General features: G+C 49.0%; 1 protein-coding gene across 1 annotated transcript in view; it reads right to left on the bottom strand.

The window, feature by feature from the left end:
- DNHD1 (dynein heavy chain domain 1) overlaps positions 1–17,463 on the bottom strand; it is a 458,413-nt gene that overhangs the window by 99,629 nt on the left and 341,321 nt on the right. Inside the window, exons 36-38 of the mRNA XM_077299004.1 lie at positions 15,220–16,113; positions 14,999–15,128; positions 14,584–14,646 (exon numbers count right to left, since the gene is read on the bottom strand). Of these exons, the coding sequence (XP_077155119.1) occupies positions 14,584–14,646; positions 14,999–15,128; positions 15,220–16,113 (1,087 nt within the window). The remainder of the gene's footprint in view (positions 1–14,583; positions 14,647–14,998; positions 15,129–15,219; positions 16,114–17,463) is intronic.

Raw genomic sequence — 17,463 nt, 5'->3', positions numbered from 1 at the left:
CTCCAGAGAAGGGGACCCCAAAGCTGGATAGAAGCCCCCCACAAATAATGACGGTGAGATAAGAGGAAATGACAAACACAGAAATGAACCAGGTTTAGCACAGAGAGGCCCGCTTACTGATAGCAGAATAAAGAAAGGTAACTTATATGGTCAACAAAAACCCTATTAAAATCCACACTGGAAATTCAAGAACCCCCGAACCGTCTAACGGTCCGGGGGGAGAACACCAGCCCCCCTAGAGCTTCCAGCAAAGGTCAGGATATAGATTTGGAACAAGCTGGACAAAAATACAAAACCAAAACAAATAGCAAAAAGCAAAAGGCAGACTTAGCTGATATAACTGGAACCAGGATCAGTAGACAAGAGCACAGCAGACTAGCTCTGATAACTACGTTGCCAGGCATAGAACTGAAGGTCCAGGGAGCTTATATAGCAACACCCCTAAGTAACGACCCAGGTGCGGATAAAAGGAATGACAGAAAAACCAGAGTCAAAAAACTAGTAACCACTAGAGGGAGCAAAAAGCAAATTCACAACAACTTTCATACTGTGTATGTCTTTTCCTCTTAACTCACCGTTATTACATGTGGGGGGCTGCTATCATCTTTCGGGGTATTTCCCTAGAGGTAAGCCAGGTCTGTTCCTTCCTCTACCAGGCGTAGTTAGTCCTCCGGCTGGCGCGTGGCATCTAGGAAGCCGTAGGTATGCTCCCTGGCTACTGTTAGTTGTGTGGTAGATTTAGCTCACGGTCAGCTTTAGATTCCATCACCCAGAGCTCGTCCGTTATTTTTGTGTTCTGATGTTTCCCTGCCATTGGGAATCATGACAGTATGACCGGCCCGTGTTAAAGTTACTGGCAGAAGAAAGGAGAGAAAAAGAAGTCTGTAGAGTTTTGTTTTTTTGTTTTTTTCCTATGTTTGCTCCATAGTTGGATCAGTTGTATTTCAGCTTTAATTACAGCCTTTGCCTTTCTCTCCTTATAATCCTTGAATGGCTCTGAGCTCACCTGTTTAAAGATGGATCCTCAGAGTTTGGCTGCAGGTTTAAATAATCTTGCTACGAAGGTTCAAAATTTACAAGATTTTGTTATACATGCTCCTATTTCTGAACCTAAAATCCCTACACCAGAGGTGTTTTCCAGAGATAGATCTCGGTTTTTGAATTTCAAATATAATTGTAAATTATTCCTTTCTCTCAGACCTCACTCCTCAGGAGATCCTGTCCAGCAGGTTAAGATTGTAATCTCTTTGCTGCGAGGTGACCCTCAAAATTGGGCATTTTCATTGGCACCAGGGGATCCTGCGTTGCTCAATGTGGATGCGTTTTTCCTGGCTTTAGGGTTGCTTTATGAGGAACCTAATTTGGAGATTCAAGCTGAAAAAGCTTTGATAGCCCTATCTCAAGGGCAAGATGAAGCAGAGATATACTGCCAAAAATTTCGTAGGTGGTCTGTGCTTACTCAGTGGAATGAGTGCGCCTTAGCGGCAAATTTCAGAGAGGGCCTTTCTGATGCCGTTAAAGATGTTATGGTCGGGTTCCCTGCGCCTACAGGTCTGAATGAGTCCATGACAATGGCTATTCAGATTGATCTGCGTTTGCGGGAGCGCAAGCCTGTGCACCATTTGGCGGTATCTTCTGAAAAGTCGCCAGAGAATATGCAATGTGACAGAACTCTGTCCAGAAGCGAGCGGCAGAATTACAGGCGTAAAAATGGGTTATGTTTCTATTGTGGTGATTCTGCTCATGTTATATCAGCATGCTCTAAACGCACAAAGAAGGCTGACAAGTCTATTTGCACTTTACAGTCTAAATTTATTCTGTCTGTAACCTTGATTTGTTCATTATCAGTTATTACTGTGGATGCCTATGTGGACTCTGGCGCCGCCCTGAGTCTTATGGATTGGTCCTTTGCCAGGCGCTGTGGGTTTGATTTAGAGCCACTGGAAGTCCCTATACCTCTGAAGGGTATTGATTCTACCCCTTTGGCTAGTAATAAACCACAATTCTGGACGCAAGTGACTATGCGTATGACTCCAGACCATCAGGAGGTGATTCGCTTCCTTGTGTTGTACAATTTACATGATGTTTTGGTGCTTGGATTACCATGGTTACAGTCTCATAACCCAGTCCTTGACTGGAAAACAATGTCTGTGATAAGCTGGGGATGTCGGGGGGCTCATGGGGATGTACCTTTGGTTTCCATTTCGTCATCTACTCCCTCTGAGATTCCAGCATTTTTGTCTGATTATCGTGATGTTTTTGAAGAGCCTAAGATTGGTTCTCTCCCCCCCCACAGAGATTGTGATTGCGCCATAGATCTGATTCCTGGCAGTAAATTTCCAAAGGGTCGTTTGTTTAATTTATCTGTGCCTGAACATGCTGCTATGCGAGAGTATATTAAGGAGTCCCTGGAAAAGGGACATATTCGTCCTTCTTCATCACCTTTAGGAGCCGGTTTTTTCTTTGTCTCTAAAAAGGATGGCTCTCTGAGGCCTTGTATTGATTATCGACTCCTGAATAAAATTACAGTCAAATATCAGTATCCGTTGCCTTTGCTGACTGATTTGTTTGCTCGCATAAGGGGGGCTAAGTGGTTCTCTAAGATAGATCTTCGCGGTGCGTATAATCTTGTGCGGATAAAGCAGGGTGATGAGTGGAAAACCGCATTTAATACGCCTGAGGGCCATTTTGAGTATTTGGTAATGCCTTTCGGCCTTTCTAATGCACCTTCTGTCTTTCAGTCCTTAATGCATGATATTTTCCGTGAATATTTGGATAAATTTATGATTGTGTACTTGGATGATATTTTGATTTTTTCTGATGACTGGGAGTCTCATGTTCAGCAGGTCAGGAGGGTTTTTCAGGTTTTGCGGGAGAATTCTTTGTGTGTAAAGGGTTCAAAGTGTGTTTTTGGGGTTCAAAAAATTTCATTTTTGGGGTATATTTTTTCCCCTTCTTCTATTGAGATGGACCCTGTCAAGGTTCGGGCTATTTACGACTGGACGCAGCCTACTTCTCTGAAGAGTCTCCAGAAATTCTTGGGCTTTGCTAATTTTTATCGTCGATTTATAGCTGGTTTTTCTGGCGTTGCTAAACCTCTGACGGATTTGACTAAAAAGGGTGCTGATGTTGCCAATTGGTCCCCTGCTGCCGTGGAGGCCTTTCGGGAGCTTAAGCGCCGCTTTTTGTCTGCCCCTGTGTTGCGCCAGCCTGATGTTTCTCTTCCCTTTCAGGTTGAGGTCGATGCTTCTGAGATCGGAGCGGGGGCGGTTTTGTCGCAGAAAAGTTCCGACTGCTCAGTGATGAGACCTTGTGCGTTCTTTTCGCGAAAATTTTCAGCCGCCGAGCGAAACTATGATGTTGGTAATCGGGAGCTTTTGGCCATGAAGTGGGCATTTGAGGAGTGGCGTCATTGGCTTGAGGGTGCCAGACATCAGGTGGTAGTTTTGACTGATCACAAGAATTTAATTTATTTGGAGTCTGCCAGGCGCCTGAATCCTAGACAGGCACGTTGGTCGTTGTTCTTTTCCCGGTTTAATTTTGTGGTCTCGTACTTACCGGGTTCTAGGAATGTGAAAGCAGATGCTCTTTCTAGGAGTTTTGAGCCTGACTCTCCTGGGAATTCTGAACCTGCTGGTGTCCTTAAGGATGGAGTGGTTTTGTCTGCTGTCTCTCCAGATTTGCGACGTGCTTTGCAAGAATTTCAGGCGGATAGACCTGATCGTTGCCCGTCTGGTAGACTGTTCCTGACGAGTGGACCACTAGAGTCATCTCGGAAGTTCATTCTTCTACTCTGGCAGGTCATCCGGGAATTTTTGGCACCAGAGATTTGGTGGCTAGATCCTTCTGGTGGCCTTCCCTGTCTCGAGATGTGCGTGTTTTTGTGCAGTCTTGCGATGTGTGTGCCCGGGCCAAGCCTTGTTGTTCTAGGGCTAGTGGGTTGTTGTTGCCCTTGCCTATTCCGAAGAGGCCTTGGACGCACATCTCTATGGACTTTATCTCGGACCTCCCTGTTTCTCAGAAGATGTCTGTCATCTGGGTGGTGTGTGACCGTTTTTCTAAAAAGGTTCATTTGGTGCCATTGCCTAAGTTGCCTTCCTCATCTGAGTTGGTCCCTCTGTTTTTTCAAAATGTGGTTCGCTTGCATGGTATTCCGGAAAACATCGTTTCTGACAGGGGTACCCAGTTCATGTCTAGATTTTGGCGGGCAGTCTGTGCCAGGTTGGGCATTGATTTGTCTTTTTCGTCTGCATTCCATCCTCAGACCAATGGCCAGACGGAACGAACTAATCAAACTTTGGAGACTTATTTGAGGTGTTTTGTGTCTGCGGATCAGGATGATTGGGTTGCCTTTCTGCCGTTGGCGGAGTTTGCTCTTAATAATTGGGCTAGTTCTGCCACTTTGGTTTCTCCTTTCTTTTGCAATTCAGGGTTTCATCCGCGTTTTTCATCTGGTCAGGTTGAATCTTCGGATTGTCCTGGAGTGGATGCGGTAGTGGATCGGTTGCATCAGATTTGGGGACAAGTGGTGGATAATTTGGAATTGTCCCAGGAGAGGACTCAGCAGTTTGCTAACCGCCGTCGTCGTGTTGGCCCCCACCTTCGTGTTGGGGACTTGGTGTGGTTGTCTTCCCGTTTTGTCCCTATGAGGGTTTCTTCTCCTAAATTTAAGCCTCGGTTCATCGGTCCTTATAGGATTTTGGAGATTCTTAACCCTGTTTCCTTTCGTTTGGACCTCCCGGCATCTTTCGCTATCCATAATGTATTCCATCAGTCGTTGTTGCGGAGGTATGAGGTACCGGTGGTTCCTTCTACTGAACCTCCTGCTCCTGTGCTGGTAGGGGGTGAATTGGAGTACGTTGTGGAGAAGATCCTGGACTCCCGTATTTCCAGACGGAGACTTCAGTATCTGGTTAAATGGAAGGGCTATGGTCAAGAAGATAATTCTTGGGTAACTGCCTCTGATGTTCATGCCTCGGATTTGGTTCGTGCCTTTCATAGGGCTCATCCAGATCGTCCTGGTGGTTCTCGTGAGGGTTCGGTGCCCCCTCCTTAAGGGGGGGGTACTGTTGTGAATCCGCTTTTGGGCTCCCCTGGTGGTTGCTGGTGGTACTGGTGACTTGTGTGTCTTTGCTGTCTCAGTTCACCTGCTCCCATCAGTGTTTGGGAGTTTCCTATTTAGCTTTGCTCTCCAGTCATTTCCTTGCCAGTCATCATTGTAACCAGAGCCTTCGGTTGCATGTTCCTGCTACTAGTCTGCTGATCAGCTAAGTGGACTTTGTCCTTTTGTTTTGTATCTTTTGTCCAGTTTGCAGTTTTGTTATTCTCTGTAGCTGGAAGCTCTTGTGGGCTGAAATTGCCACTCCTGTGTCATGAGTTGACACAGGAGTCTTAAAGTAATTTCAGGATGGTTTTTGAAAGGGTTTTCAGTTGACCGTGAAGTCCTCTTTTGTATCTTTCTGCTATCTAGTAAGTGGACCTCTCTTTGCTAAATCTACTTTCATACTGTGTATGTCTTTTCCTCTTAACTCACCGTTATTACATGTGGGGGGCTGCTATCATCTTTCGGGGTATTTCCCTAGAGGTAAGCCAGGTCTGTTCCTTCCTCTACCAGGCGTAGTTAGTCCTCCGGCTGGCGCGTGGCATCTAGGAAGCCGTAGGTATGCTCCCTGGCTACTGTTAGTTGTGTGGTAGATTTAGCTCACGGTCAGCTTTAGATTCCATCACCCAGAGCTCGTCCGTTATTTTTGTGTTCTGATGTTTCCCTGCCATTGGGAATCATGACACTCCGGCTGTTTCAAACGGAACTTGAATAGTTAGTTCCTTGTAACTTGATTAGCTTTTCTCACTACATTATATGTTCAATGTGATTCTACTTCCAAAAGAGTTTTAGTTTGTAAGTTCTTTCTCCTTCTGGAGATTCTGTGAGGGCGGTGGGGTGAAAGCCCTCTCACTAGAGATGCCTTATGGATTTTAATTTTGCTATGATGCTGGAGACACTGGAAGGAGGCAGGCCTGAATGACACTGCAATAAGGGAGGTATATTGGACACCTGAATTGGGAGGGTCCTGGGACACTGAAAGGAGGGGGCCCGAGGAACACTGGAATAAGGAGGGTGTGGGGACAGTGGAAGGATGGGGGCTGAGGGACACTGAAATGAGGAGGGGCCTGGGGGACACTGGAATAAGAAGGGGCCCAGGGGACACTGGAATGAGGAGGGTCCTGGGGGACACTGGAATGAGGAGGGTCCGAAGACACTGGAAGGATGGGGGGATGAGGGACACTGAAATGAGGAGGGGCTTAGGGACACTAGAATGAGGAGGGAACCGGGGGACACTGGAATGAGGAGGGTCCATAGGAACACTGGAATGAGGAGAGGCCCGGGGAACACTGGAATGAGGAGGTTCGGGGATAGTGGAAGGATGGGGGTCCGAGGAACACTAAAATGAGGATCTGGGGACACTGGAATGAGGAGGGTTTGGGGACACTGCAATGAGGGGGGCTGAGGGACACTGGAATGAGGAGGGTCCTGGGATACTGGAAGGATGGGGGGCTGAGGGACACTGGAATGAGGATTTGGGGACACTGGAATGAGGAGGGGCCCAGGGGACACTGGAATGAGGAGGGGCCTAGGGGATACTGGAATGAGGAGAGGCCTGGGACACTGGAAGGATGGGGGCCTGAGGGACACTGGAATGACGTGGGGTCTGGGGGACACTGGAATGAGGAGGGGCCAGGGGGACACTGGAAAGAGGAGAGGCCCGGGGAAACAGGAATGAGGAGGTCCAGGTACACTGGAAGGAGGAGAGGCCCAGGGGACACTGGAATGAGGAGAGGCCTGGGGAACACTGGAATGAGTAGGTCCGAGGACACTGGAAGGATGGGGGCCCAGGACACTGGAATGAGGAGGGGCCCATGGGACACTGGATTGAGGAGGGGCCCGAGGTACACTGGAATGAGAAGGTCCAGGGACACTGAAATGAGGAGGGGCCTGGGGGACACTGGAATGAGGAGGTCCAGGGGACACTGGAATGAGGAGGGTCCATGGGGACACTGGAATAAGGAGAGGCCCGGGGAGCACTGGAATGAGGAGGTCTGGGGACACTGGAAGGATAGGGGCCTGAGGGACACTGGAATGTAGAGGGTCCGTGGACAATGGAATGAGGAGGGTCCGGGGACACTGGAAGGATTGGGGGCTGAGGGACACTGGAATGAAGAGGGGCCCGGAGGACACTGGAATGAAGAGGGGCCACGGGGACACTGGAATAAAGAGAAGCCCGGGGAACAATGGAATGAGGAGGCTCTGGGACACTGGAAGGATGGGGGCCCAAGGGACGCTGGAATGAGGAGAGGCCTGGGGAACACTGGAATGAGTAGGTCTGGGGACCCTGGAAGGATGGGGGCCTGGGACACTGGAATGAGGAGGGGCCCGGGGGACACTGGATTGAGGAGGGGCCCGAGGGACACTGGAATGAGGAGGGTCCAGGGACACTGGAATGAGGAGGGTCCGGGGACACTGGAATGAGGAGGGGCCCAGGGACACTGGAATGAGAGGCCCAGGGGACACTGGAATGAGGAGGGTCAATGGGGACACCGGAATAAGGAGAGGTGTTGTGGATTCTGTTTTTGGGCTCCCTCTGGTGGTTACAGCTGGTACTGGGTGACTTTGGTGGGTTGCGGTCTCTGGTTTCCACCTGTCCATCAGAGGCTGGGTGTTTCCTATTTAACCTGGCTTTCCTGTCATTCCCTTGCCGGCTATCAATGTATCAGTGTGTCTCTGTTACCTTTGCTACCTGCTCCTAGGCCTTCAAGACAAGCTAAGTCTGGATTTCCCTGTTTCATGTTTGCTTTCATGTTTTTAGTCCAGCTTGCAGATATGTAATTCTCTGCTGCTGGTTGCTCTAGTGGGCTGAAATTACCACTCATGTACCATGAGTTGGCACATGAGTTCAAGTAATTTCAGGATGGTATTTTGAAGGGTTTTAAGCTGACCGCGCAGTTTACCTTTTGTATCCTCTGCTATCTAGCTTAAGCGGGCCTCATTTTGCTGAATCTGTTTTCATAACTACGTTTGTGCCTTCCTCTCATTTCACCGTCATTATATGTGGGGGGCTGCTATTTCTGTGGGAATATTTCTCTGGAGGCAAGATAGGTCTGTGATTCTTCTGATAGGGGTAGCTAGATCTCCGGCTGGCGCGAGACGTCTAGAGTCCCCCCAGGAACGTTCCCCGGCTGCTGTTAGTTGAGTGTTGAGGTTCAGGATCGCGGTCAGCTCAGGTTCCATCACCCTAGAGCTCGTCCTGTTTTTGCCCGTGTTATGTGTTTAATTCCCTGCCATTGGGAACATGACAGTATAGCCGGCCCACAAAGTGTTAATTGTTTGGGCTGAAGCAGGAGAAAAAGAAGTGTTGAAGGGAAATTTTTTTTTTTTTTTTTTCCCTCAGTTTTGCTGCCTAGCCCTTAATTGCTGTCTAGCTGCTTCTTACCTCCTCTTAACCCTTGAATGGCTCTGACCTTAGCTGTTTAACATGGATGTCCAGAGTTTGGCTTCCAGCCTGAATAATCTCGCTGCAAAAGTTCAAAACATACAGGATTTTGTTGTTCACACTCCTATGTCTGAACCTAGAATTCCTATTCCAGAGTTTTTTTCTGGAGATAGATCTACCTTCCTGAATTTCAGGAACAATTGCAAATTGTTTCTTTCTTTGAAATCTCGCTCCTCTGGAGACCCTGCTCAGCAGGTCAAGATTGTAATATCTTTCCTGCGGGGCGACCCTCAGAATTGGGCATTTGCATTGGCACCAGGGGATCCTGCATTGCTCAGTGTGGATGCGTTTTTTCTGGCACTGGGATTGCTCTATGAGGAACCTAACCTGGAGATTCAGGCTGAAAAGGCTTTATTAGCCCTCTCTCAGGGGCATGATGAAGCGGAAGTATATTGTCAAAAATTTCGGAAATGGTCGGTGCTTACTCAGTGGAATGAGTGCGCCCTGGCTGCAAACTTCAGAGATGGTCTTTCTGAGGCCATTAAGGATATTATGGTGGGGTTCCCTGCGCCTACAGGTCTGAATGAGTCTATGGCTATGGCCATTCAGATTGATCGGCGTTTACGGGAGCGCAAACCTGTGCACCAGTTGGCGGTGTCTTCTGAACAGGCACCTGAGACTATGCAATGTGATAGAATTCAGTCCAGAAGTGAACGGCAAAATTATAGGCGGAAAAATGGATTGTGTTTTTATTGTGGTGATTCAGCTCATGTTATATCAGCATGCTCTAAACGCACAAAAAAGGTTGATAAATCTTTTGCCATTAGTACTCTGCAGTCTAAGTTCATTTTGTCTGTAACTCTGATTTGTTCACTGTCATCCATTTCCGTCGATGCCTATGTGGATTCGGGCGCTGCCCTGAGTCTTATGGATTGGTCATTTGCCAAACGCTGCGGTTTTAGTCTGGAGCCTCTGGAAGTTCCTATTCCTTTGAAGGGAATTTACTCTACACCATTGGCTATGAATAAACCGCAGTACTGGACACAAGTGACCATGCGCATGACTCCCGTTCATCAGGAGGTGATTCGCTTCCTTGTACTGTATAATTTACATGATGTACTAGTGCTTGGTCTGCCATGGTTACAAACTCATAATCCAGTCCTGGATTGGAAAACAATGTCTGTGTTAAGCTGGGGATGTCAGGGGGTTCATGATGATGCATCTCTGATTTCAATCGCTTCATCTACTCCTTCTGAGGTCCCTGCGTTTTTGTCTGACTATCGGGATGTTTTTGAGGAGCCTAAGCTCAATTCGCTCCCTCCTCATAGGGATTGTGACTGTGCTATAGAATTAATTCCTGGCAGTAAGTTCCCTAAGGGTCGTTTATTTAATCTGTCAGTGCCAGAGCATACTGCTATGCGGAATTATATTAAGGAGTCCTTGGAAAAGGGACATATTCGTCCATCTTCGTCCCCTCTGGGAGCAGGTTTTTTTTTCGTGGCAAAAAAAGATGGTTCCCTGAGGCCTTGTATAGATTATCGCCTTCTGAATAAGATTACAGTCAAATATCAGTATCCATTGCCATCATTGACTGATTTGTTTGCTCGCATTAAGGGGGCTAGGTGGTTCACTAAGATAGATCTTCGCGGTGCGTATAATCTTGTGCGGATAAAGCAGGGTGATGAGTGGAAAACCGCATTTAATACGCCTGAGGGCCATTTTGAGTATTTGGTAATGCCTTTTGGACTCTCCAATGCTCCGTCAGTCTTTCAGTCCTTTATGCACAATATTTTCCGTGAATATCTGGATAAGTTTATGATTGTGTATTTGGATGATATTTTGGTGTTTTCTGATGACTGGGAGTCTCATGTTCTACAGGTCAGGAAGGTGTTTCAGGTTTTGCGGGCCAATTCTCTGTTTGTGAAGGGCTCAAAATGTCTCTTCGGAGTCCAGAAGATTTCTTTTTTGGGGTACATTTTTTCTCCTTCTACTATTGAGATGGATCCCGTCAATGTTCAGGCGATTTGTGACTGGACACAACCTACATCTGTTAAGAGTCTTCAGAAGTTCTTGGGTTTTGCTAATTTTTATCGTCGGTTCATTACTAATTTTTCCAGTGTTGTTAAACCTTTGACTGATTTGACTAAAAAGGGTGCTGATGTTGCTAATTGGTCTCCTACGGCTGTGGAGGCCTTTCAGGAACTTAAGCGCCGGTTTTCTTCTGCTCCTGTGTTGTGTCAACCAGATGTTTCACTTCCTTTTCAGGTTGAGGTTGATGCTTCCGAGATTGGAGCGGGGGCGGTTTTGTCACAGAGAAGTTCCGATGGCTCGGTGATGAAGCCATGTGCATTCTTTTCTAGAAAATTCTCGCCCGCCGAGCGCAATTATGATGTGGGTAATCGGGAGCTTTTGGCCATGAAGTGGGCATTTGAGGAGTGGCGTCATTGGCTTGAGGGTGCTAGACATCGTGTGGTGGTCTTGACTGATCACAAAAATCTGATTTACCTTGAGTCTGCCAGGCGTCTGAATCCTAGACAGGCTCGTTGGTCGTTGTTTTTTTCTCGTTTCAATTTTGTGGTTTCATACCTGCCAGGTTCAAAGAATGTGAAGGCAGATGCTCTTTCCAGGAGTTTTGTGCCTGACTCTCCTGGAGACTCTGGGCCTACTGGTATCCTTAGGGATGGGGTAATATTGTCCGCCGTCTCCCCAGACTTGCGACGTGCATTACAGGAGTTTCAGGCGGATAAACCTGATCGTTGTCCACCAGAAAGACTGTTTGTTCCGGATGATTGGACCAGTAGAGTCATCTCCGAGGTCCATTCTTCTGTGTTGGCTGGTCATCCTGGAATATTTGGTACTAGAGACTTGGTGGCCAGGTCTTTTTGGTGGCCTTCCTTGTCAAGGGATGTGCGCACATTTGTGCAGTCTTGTGAATTGTGTGCTCAGGCTAAGCCTTGCTGTTCTCGGGCCAGTGGGTTGTTGTTATCCTTGCCTATCCCGAAGAGGCCTTGGACGCACATTTCCATGGATTTTATTTCAGATCTCCCTGTCTCACAGAAAATGTCCGTTATCTTGGTTGTGTGTGACCGCTTTTCTAAGATGGTTCATTTGGTACCCTTGCCTAAGTTGCCTTCCTCCTCTGAGTTGGTCCCTTTATTTTTTCAGAACGTGGTTCGTTTGCATGGGATTCCAGAGAATATCGTTTCTGACAGGGGATCCCAGTTTGTGTCTAGATTTTGGCGGACGTTTTGTGCTAAGATGGGCATTGATTTGTCTTTCTCGTCTGCATTCCATCCTCAGACGAATGGCCAGACGGAGCGAACTAATCAGACCTTGGAAACTTATTTAAGGTGTTTTGTTTCTGCTGATCAAGATGACTGGGTTGCCTTTTTGCCACTGGCCGAATTTGCCCTTAATAATCGGGCTAGTTCTGCTACTTTGGTTTCTCCTTTCTTTTGTAATTCGGGGTTTCATCCTCGTTTTTCCTCTGGTCAGGTGGAGCCTTCGGATTGTCCTGGAGTGGACGTGGTGGTGGATAGGCTACATCAGATTTGGAATCAGGTGGTGGACAATTTGAAGTTGTCTCAGGAGAAGACTCAGCAGTTTGCTAATCGCCGTCGCCGCGTGGGTCCCCGACTTCTTGTTGGGGACTTGGTGTGGTTGTCTTCTCGTTTTGTCCCTATGAAGGTCTCTTCTCCTAAGTTCAAGCCTCGGTTCATCGGTCCTTATAAGATCTTGGAGATTCTTAACCCTGTATCTTTTCGTTTGGATCTCCCAGCATCGTTTGCTATTCATAATGTGTTCCATCGGTCGTTATTGCGGAGGTATGAGGTGCCCGTTGTTCCTTCGGTTGAGCCTCCTGCTCCGGTGCTGGTGGAGGCAGAATTGGAGTATGTTGTTGAGAAGATCTTGGATTCTCGTGTTTCCAGACGTAAACTCCAGTATTTGGTTAAGTGGAAGGGTTATGGTCAGGAGGATAATTCCTGGGTGGTCGCCTCTGATGTTCATGCGACTGATTTGGTCCGCGCCTTCCATAGAGCTCATCCTGATCGCCCTGGGGGTTCTCGTGAGGGTTCGGTGACCCCTCCTCAAGGGGGGGGTACTGTTGTGGATTCTGTTTTTGGGCTCCCTCTGGTGGTTACAGCTGGTACTGGGTGACTTTGGTGGGTTGCGGTCTCTGGTTTCCACCTGTCCATCAGAGGCTGGGTGTTTCCTATTTAACCTGGCTTTCCTGTCATTCCCTTGCCGACTATCAATGTATCAGTGTGTCTCTGTTACCTTTGCTACCTGCTCCTAGGCCTTCAAGACAAGCTAAGTCTGGATTTCCCTGTTTCATGTTTGCTTTCATGTTTTTAGTCCAGCTTGCAGATATGTAATTCTCTGCTGCTGGTTGCTCTAGTGGGCTGAAATTACCACTCATGTACCATGAGTTGGCACATGAGTTCAAGTAATTTCAGGATGGTATTTTGAAGGGTTTTAAGCTGACCGCGCAGTTCACCTTTTGTATCCTCTGCTATCTAGCTTAAGCGGGCCTCATTTTGCTGAATCTGTTTTCATAACTACGTTTGTGCCTTCCTCTCATTTCACCGTCATTATATGTGGGGGGCTGCTATTTCTGTGGGAATATTTCTCTGGAGGCAAGATAGGTCTGTGATTCTTCTGATAGGGGTAGCTAGATCTCCGGCTGGCGCGAGACGTCTAGAGTCCCCCCAGGAACGTTCCCCGGTTGCTGTTAGTTGAGTGTTGAGGTTCAGGATCTCGGTCAGCTCAGGTTCCATCACCCTAGAGCGCGTCCTGTTTTTGCCCGTGTTATGTGTTTAATTCCCTGCCATTGGGAACATGACAGAGAGGCCCGGGGAACAATGGAATGAGGAGGTCTTGGGACACTGGAAGGATGGGGCCCGAGGGACGCTGGAATGAAGAGGGTTCGGGGACACAGGAATGAGGAGGGGCCTGGGACACTGGAAGGATGGGGGGCTGAGGGACACTGGAATGAAGAGGGGCCCAGGGGACACTGGAATGAGGAGGGTCCATGGGGACACTGGAATAAAGAGAAGCCCGAGGAACACTGGAATGAGGAGGTTCTGGGACACTGGAATGAAGAGGGTCCGGGAACACAGGAATGAGGAGGGGCGTGGGTGACATTGGAATGAGGAGGGGCATGGGGAACACTGGAAGGAGGGGAGGCTGAGGGTCACTGGAATGAGGTGGGACCTGGGAGACACTGGAAAGAGGAGGGGCCCGGGGGACACAGGACTGAGGAGGGTCCATAGGGACAATGGAATGAGGCCCGGGGTAAGCTGGAATGAGGTGGTCTGGGGAAACTGGAAGGATGGGAGCCTGAAGGATACTGGAATGAGGAGGGGCCTGGGAAACACTGGAAAGAGAAGGTCTGGGGACACTGGAAGGATGGGAGCCCAGGACACTGGAATGAAGAGGGGCCCGGAGGATACTGGAATGAGGAGGGGCCTGAGAGACACTGGAAGGATGAGGCCCAGGACACTGGATGGATGGTGGGCTGAGGGACACTGGAATGAGGAGGGGCTTGGGGGACACTGGAATGAAGAGGGTCCATGGGGACACTGGAATGAGGAGAGGCCCAGGGAACATAGGAATGAGGAGTTCTGGGGACACTGGAAGGATGGGGGTCCGAGGGACACTGGAATGAAGAAGGTCCGGGGACACTGGAATGAGGAGGGTCTGAGGACACTGGATTAGGGGGGCTGAGGGGCACTGGAATGAGGAGGGTCCGGGGACACTGGAAGAATGGAGGTCTGTGGAACACTGGAATGAAGAGGGGCCTGAGGGACACTGGAAGGATGGGGGCCCAAGGGACACTGGAATGAGGAGGGGCCTGGGGAACACTGGAAAGTGGGAGGTCTGGAAGACACTTGAAGGAGGTGGGTCCCGGGGACACTGGAATGAGGAGGGTTCGGGAACACTGGAATGAGGGGGGGCCTGGGGAACACTGGAAGGAGGGAGGTCCGGAGGACACTGGAAGGAGGTGGGTCCCGGGGACTCCAGAAGAAAGAGGAATTAGAGGATTGCAGAGAATTGCTTCTCCAGGTGATTCATGTACATTGGGGGAGGGTATTACCTTGCAGGGAACACTGCGTCTCCTCCTCTACACATATGCAAAGTCTGAAATCCGGAGTAACCTCTGATGGGAAAAAAGAAAGTGGCTGAGTCCAAGTATACCACTCACCTGACCCTAGATGATGGACGTCTTATATGTTGTATCCTGGTAATGATTCAACAATGGGATGGATCCTACGCCGCATCCATTTAATGATGGAACTATGCATCCATAGAATGAGGACATGTATTTTACACTGTGAACATTATACATTATGTGCATGGAATGATGGGATATATGACACGCCGTGCCCATGGTATGATGGGACATTTTATATGCCATGTCATGGTAATGAAATCATGTATCGATCTCATCTCATTATGCCCTCTGTAAACCCTTTTGCAGAGTGAATAATGGGAGGTGTGAGGTCTCATACCTGCTCTAGTCTTCAAAAGGTCATCCAGGCCTGAGAGCAAGTTAAGGAGAAGCCACTGTCCCTCCCGTTGACCCTGGAGTAGGGATTCTCTCGTAGCGGCAGGAGGGTTCTCACTCCAGATCATCTTTACCTGTAAGAGTCGGAAATTAGACTGCAGTGACATCTAATGACATGAGATTAGACTGCAGACTGTCAAAGCAGTCTATGGATTTATCACCCACCTTCTTGCCCTTCTTCTTAGCCATGTGCAGAATGTAATTAATGGGCAGATCCAATGAACCTGGAAGATGGAGGAACAGGAGTGGCGTGCGAGGACCTGACCGACTGATGACATCTTCCTCCACACATTTGTCTTCAGGTTCTGGCCCCAAGACACATGAGGTAAGGTGAGATAAGACCAAGCCCAGGTACTCGGGCTTCAAGATGCGCCACAGGATGGCCACCTGGAAGAGCGTCAGGTGAGAGAATGTGGAGCAGGGTATGGGCCCAATAACAGTGGAGCGGAGAGTAAAGTATTCACGCCACTGCTTGGTCTGTGCACTCAGGGATGACCGGATGCCCTGAAAAGCAGAGAGCTTCTCCAGATGTGCCAACTCTCCCCAAGACTGGGCATCCACCCACTGTGGCCTTTGGATACAGGAGGCTGGCGGCTCAGGCAGCGATTTCCATGCCAGTCCCAGGAATGAGAACCACTCCAGAGGATGCGGCTTCCCCACTGCCAGCAGAACGTGTAGGACAGGCCTGTGCTCCTCTGCTAACATTGGGAGGACAAGTGTGAGGATCCCACGAGTCAGGACCTTCTCTATCTCCTGTCCACTCCCTGCCTGAGCATAAAGAGCATGGTGGGCCCAGTCCAGGACTGAGGAAGCAGGAAAGTGATAATGTGGAGATAACCGAGATATTTCCTGCAGTTTGGAATACAGGTGAACACAAGGTCGTGCTGCAGACACATACGGGATCATGTGCTCTTCTATGCGATGCTGGAAGCCTTCCACATCCAGCAGTGATGGCCGCAGTGTGGCCTGGACCTCTTCACATAAGGACACTTCTCTCAGGAAACCCTTGTCCTCCACCAGGGGGCTTGTTCCCGACGAAACGTAATCCAACAACTTGTCCTGTCATGAAGGAAGAACATGAAATGTATCTTCTCATCTATGGCAGGGTGGTAAAAGTTGACAATGGAAAATGGCCTGGGGCCAAATGACTCTTGGCCAGTCCCTGAACGAAGGAATAAAGAATGAGGACCATGGGTGCAGAGATCCGAACAAGTCAGATAAGAGGACTCTGATGCAGAGAACAGGACAGGCAAGGTAGCCAGGACTTTGGGTGCAGAGAACAGGACGTGTCAGGAAATGAGGACTGTCGGAGCAGAGAACAGGACAGGTCTGGAAATAAGGACTGTGGGTGCAGAAAACAGGACAGGTCAGGAAATGAGGACTGTGGATGCAGAGAACAGGATGGGTCTGAAAACTAGGACCTAGGGTGCAGAGAACAGGATGGGTCAGGAAAGAGGGTGCAGAGAACAGGACAGGTCAGGAAATGAGGATTGTGGGTGCAGAGAACAGGATGGGTCAGGAACCTAGTACATGGGGTGCAGAGAACAGGACGGGTCAGGTAACGAGGACTGGGGGTGCAGAGAACAGGATGGGTCAGGAAAGGAGGACTGTGGGTGCCGAGAACAAGACAGGTCAGGAAATGAGGACTGTGGGTGCAGAGAACAGGATGGGTCAGGAAACTAGTAACTGGGGTGCAGAGAACAGGACGATCAGGTAATGAGGACTGGGGGTGCAGAGAACAGGATGGATCAGGAAACGAGGACTGTGGAAGCAAAGAACAGGATGGTCAGGAAATGAGGACTGGGGGTGCAGAGAACAAGATGGGTCAGGAAACGAGGACTGTGGAAGCAGAGAACAGGACGGGTCAGGAAATGAGGACTGTGGGTGCAGAGAACAGGACTGGTCGGGTAACAAGGACTGGGGGTGCAGAGAATAGAACGGGTCTGAAAACGAGGACTGTGAGTGCAGAGAACAGGATGGGTCAGGTAACAAGGATTGTGGTTGCAGAGAAAAGGACAGGTCAGGTAATGAGGACTGTGGTTGCAGAGAACAGGATGTGTGTCATGCACAGTGTATGAAAGACTAAGTGCAACACGATGTTATGAGGGGAAGGGAGCCCAACAGTAGGGAAGGGGGGGGGAGTGGAGACCCCTATGCAGATATAAAGTCACCCTGTCTGCCCTAAAGGTCCCAATATAGATTCTGCACCTATTGCCGAGCAGGAACCTAATCCCTGCCAGACCCTGGCGATAAGCCCTGCTTAGGGAATGACGGAGTGAGCACTAGTCGAGCCCAGCTACCACTAAAGACATATGGGATAGAAAAACAAGGGGATCAGTTATCTTGAGTATACTCAGAGATGTAACACAGATGTCCTCGAGCAACACCAAAGAGGTAGATAGCTGACTG

This window comes from Ranitomeya variabilis, chromosome 3 (genome assembly GCF_051348905.1).
Source record: "Ranitomeya variabilis isolate aRanVar5 chromosome 3, aRanVar5.hap1, whole genome shotgun sequence".
NCBI classification, from domain to species: domain Eukaryota; kingdom Metazoa; phylum Chordata; class Amphibia; order Anura; family Dendrobatidae; genus Ranitomeya; species Ranitomeya variabilis.
Note: the sequence above shows the minus strand (reverse complement) of the source record. Positions and strands in the feature narration are given on the sequence as shown.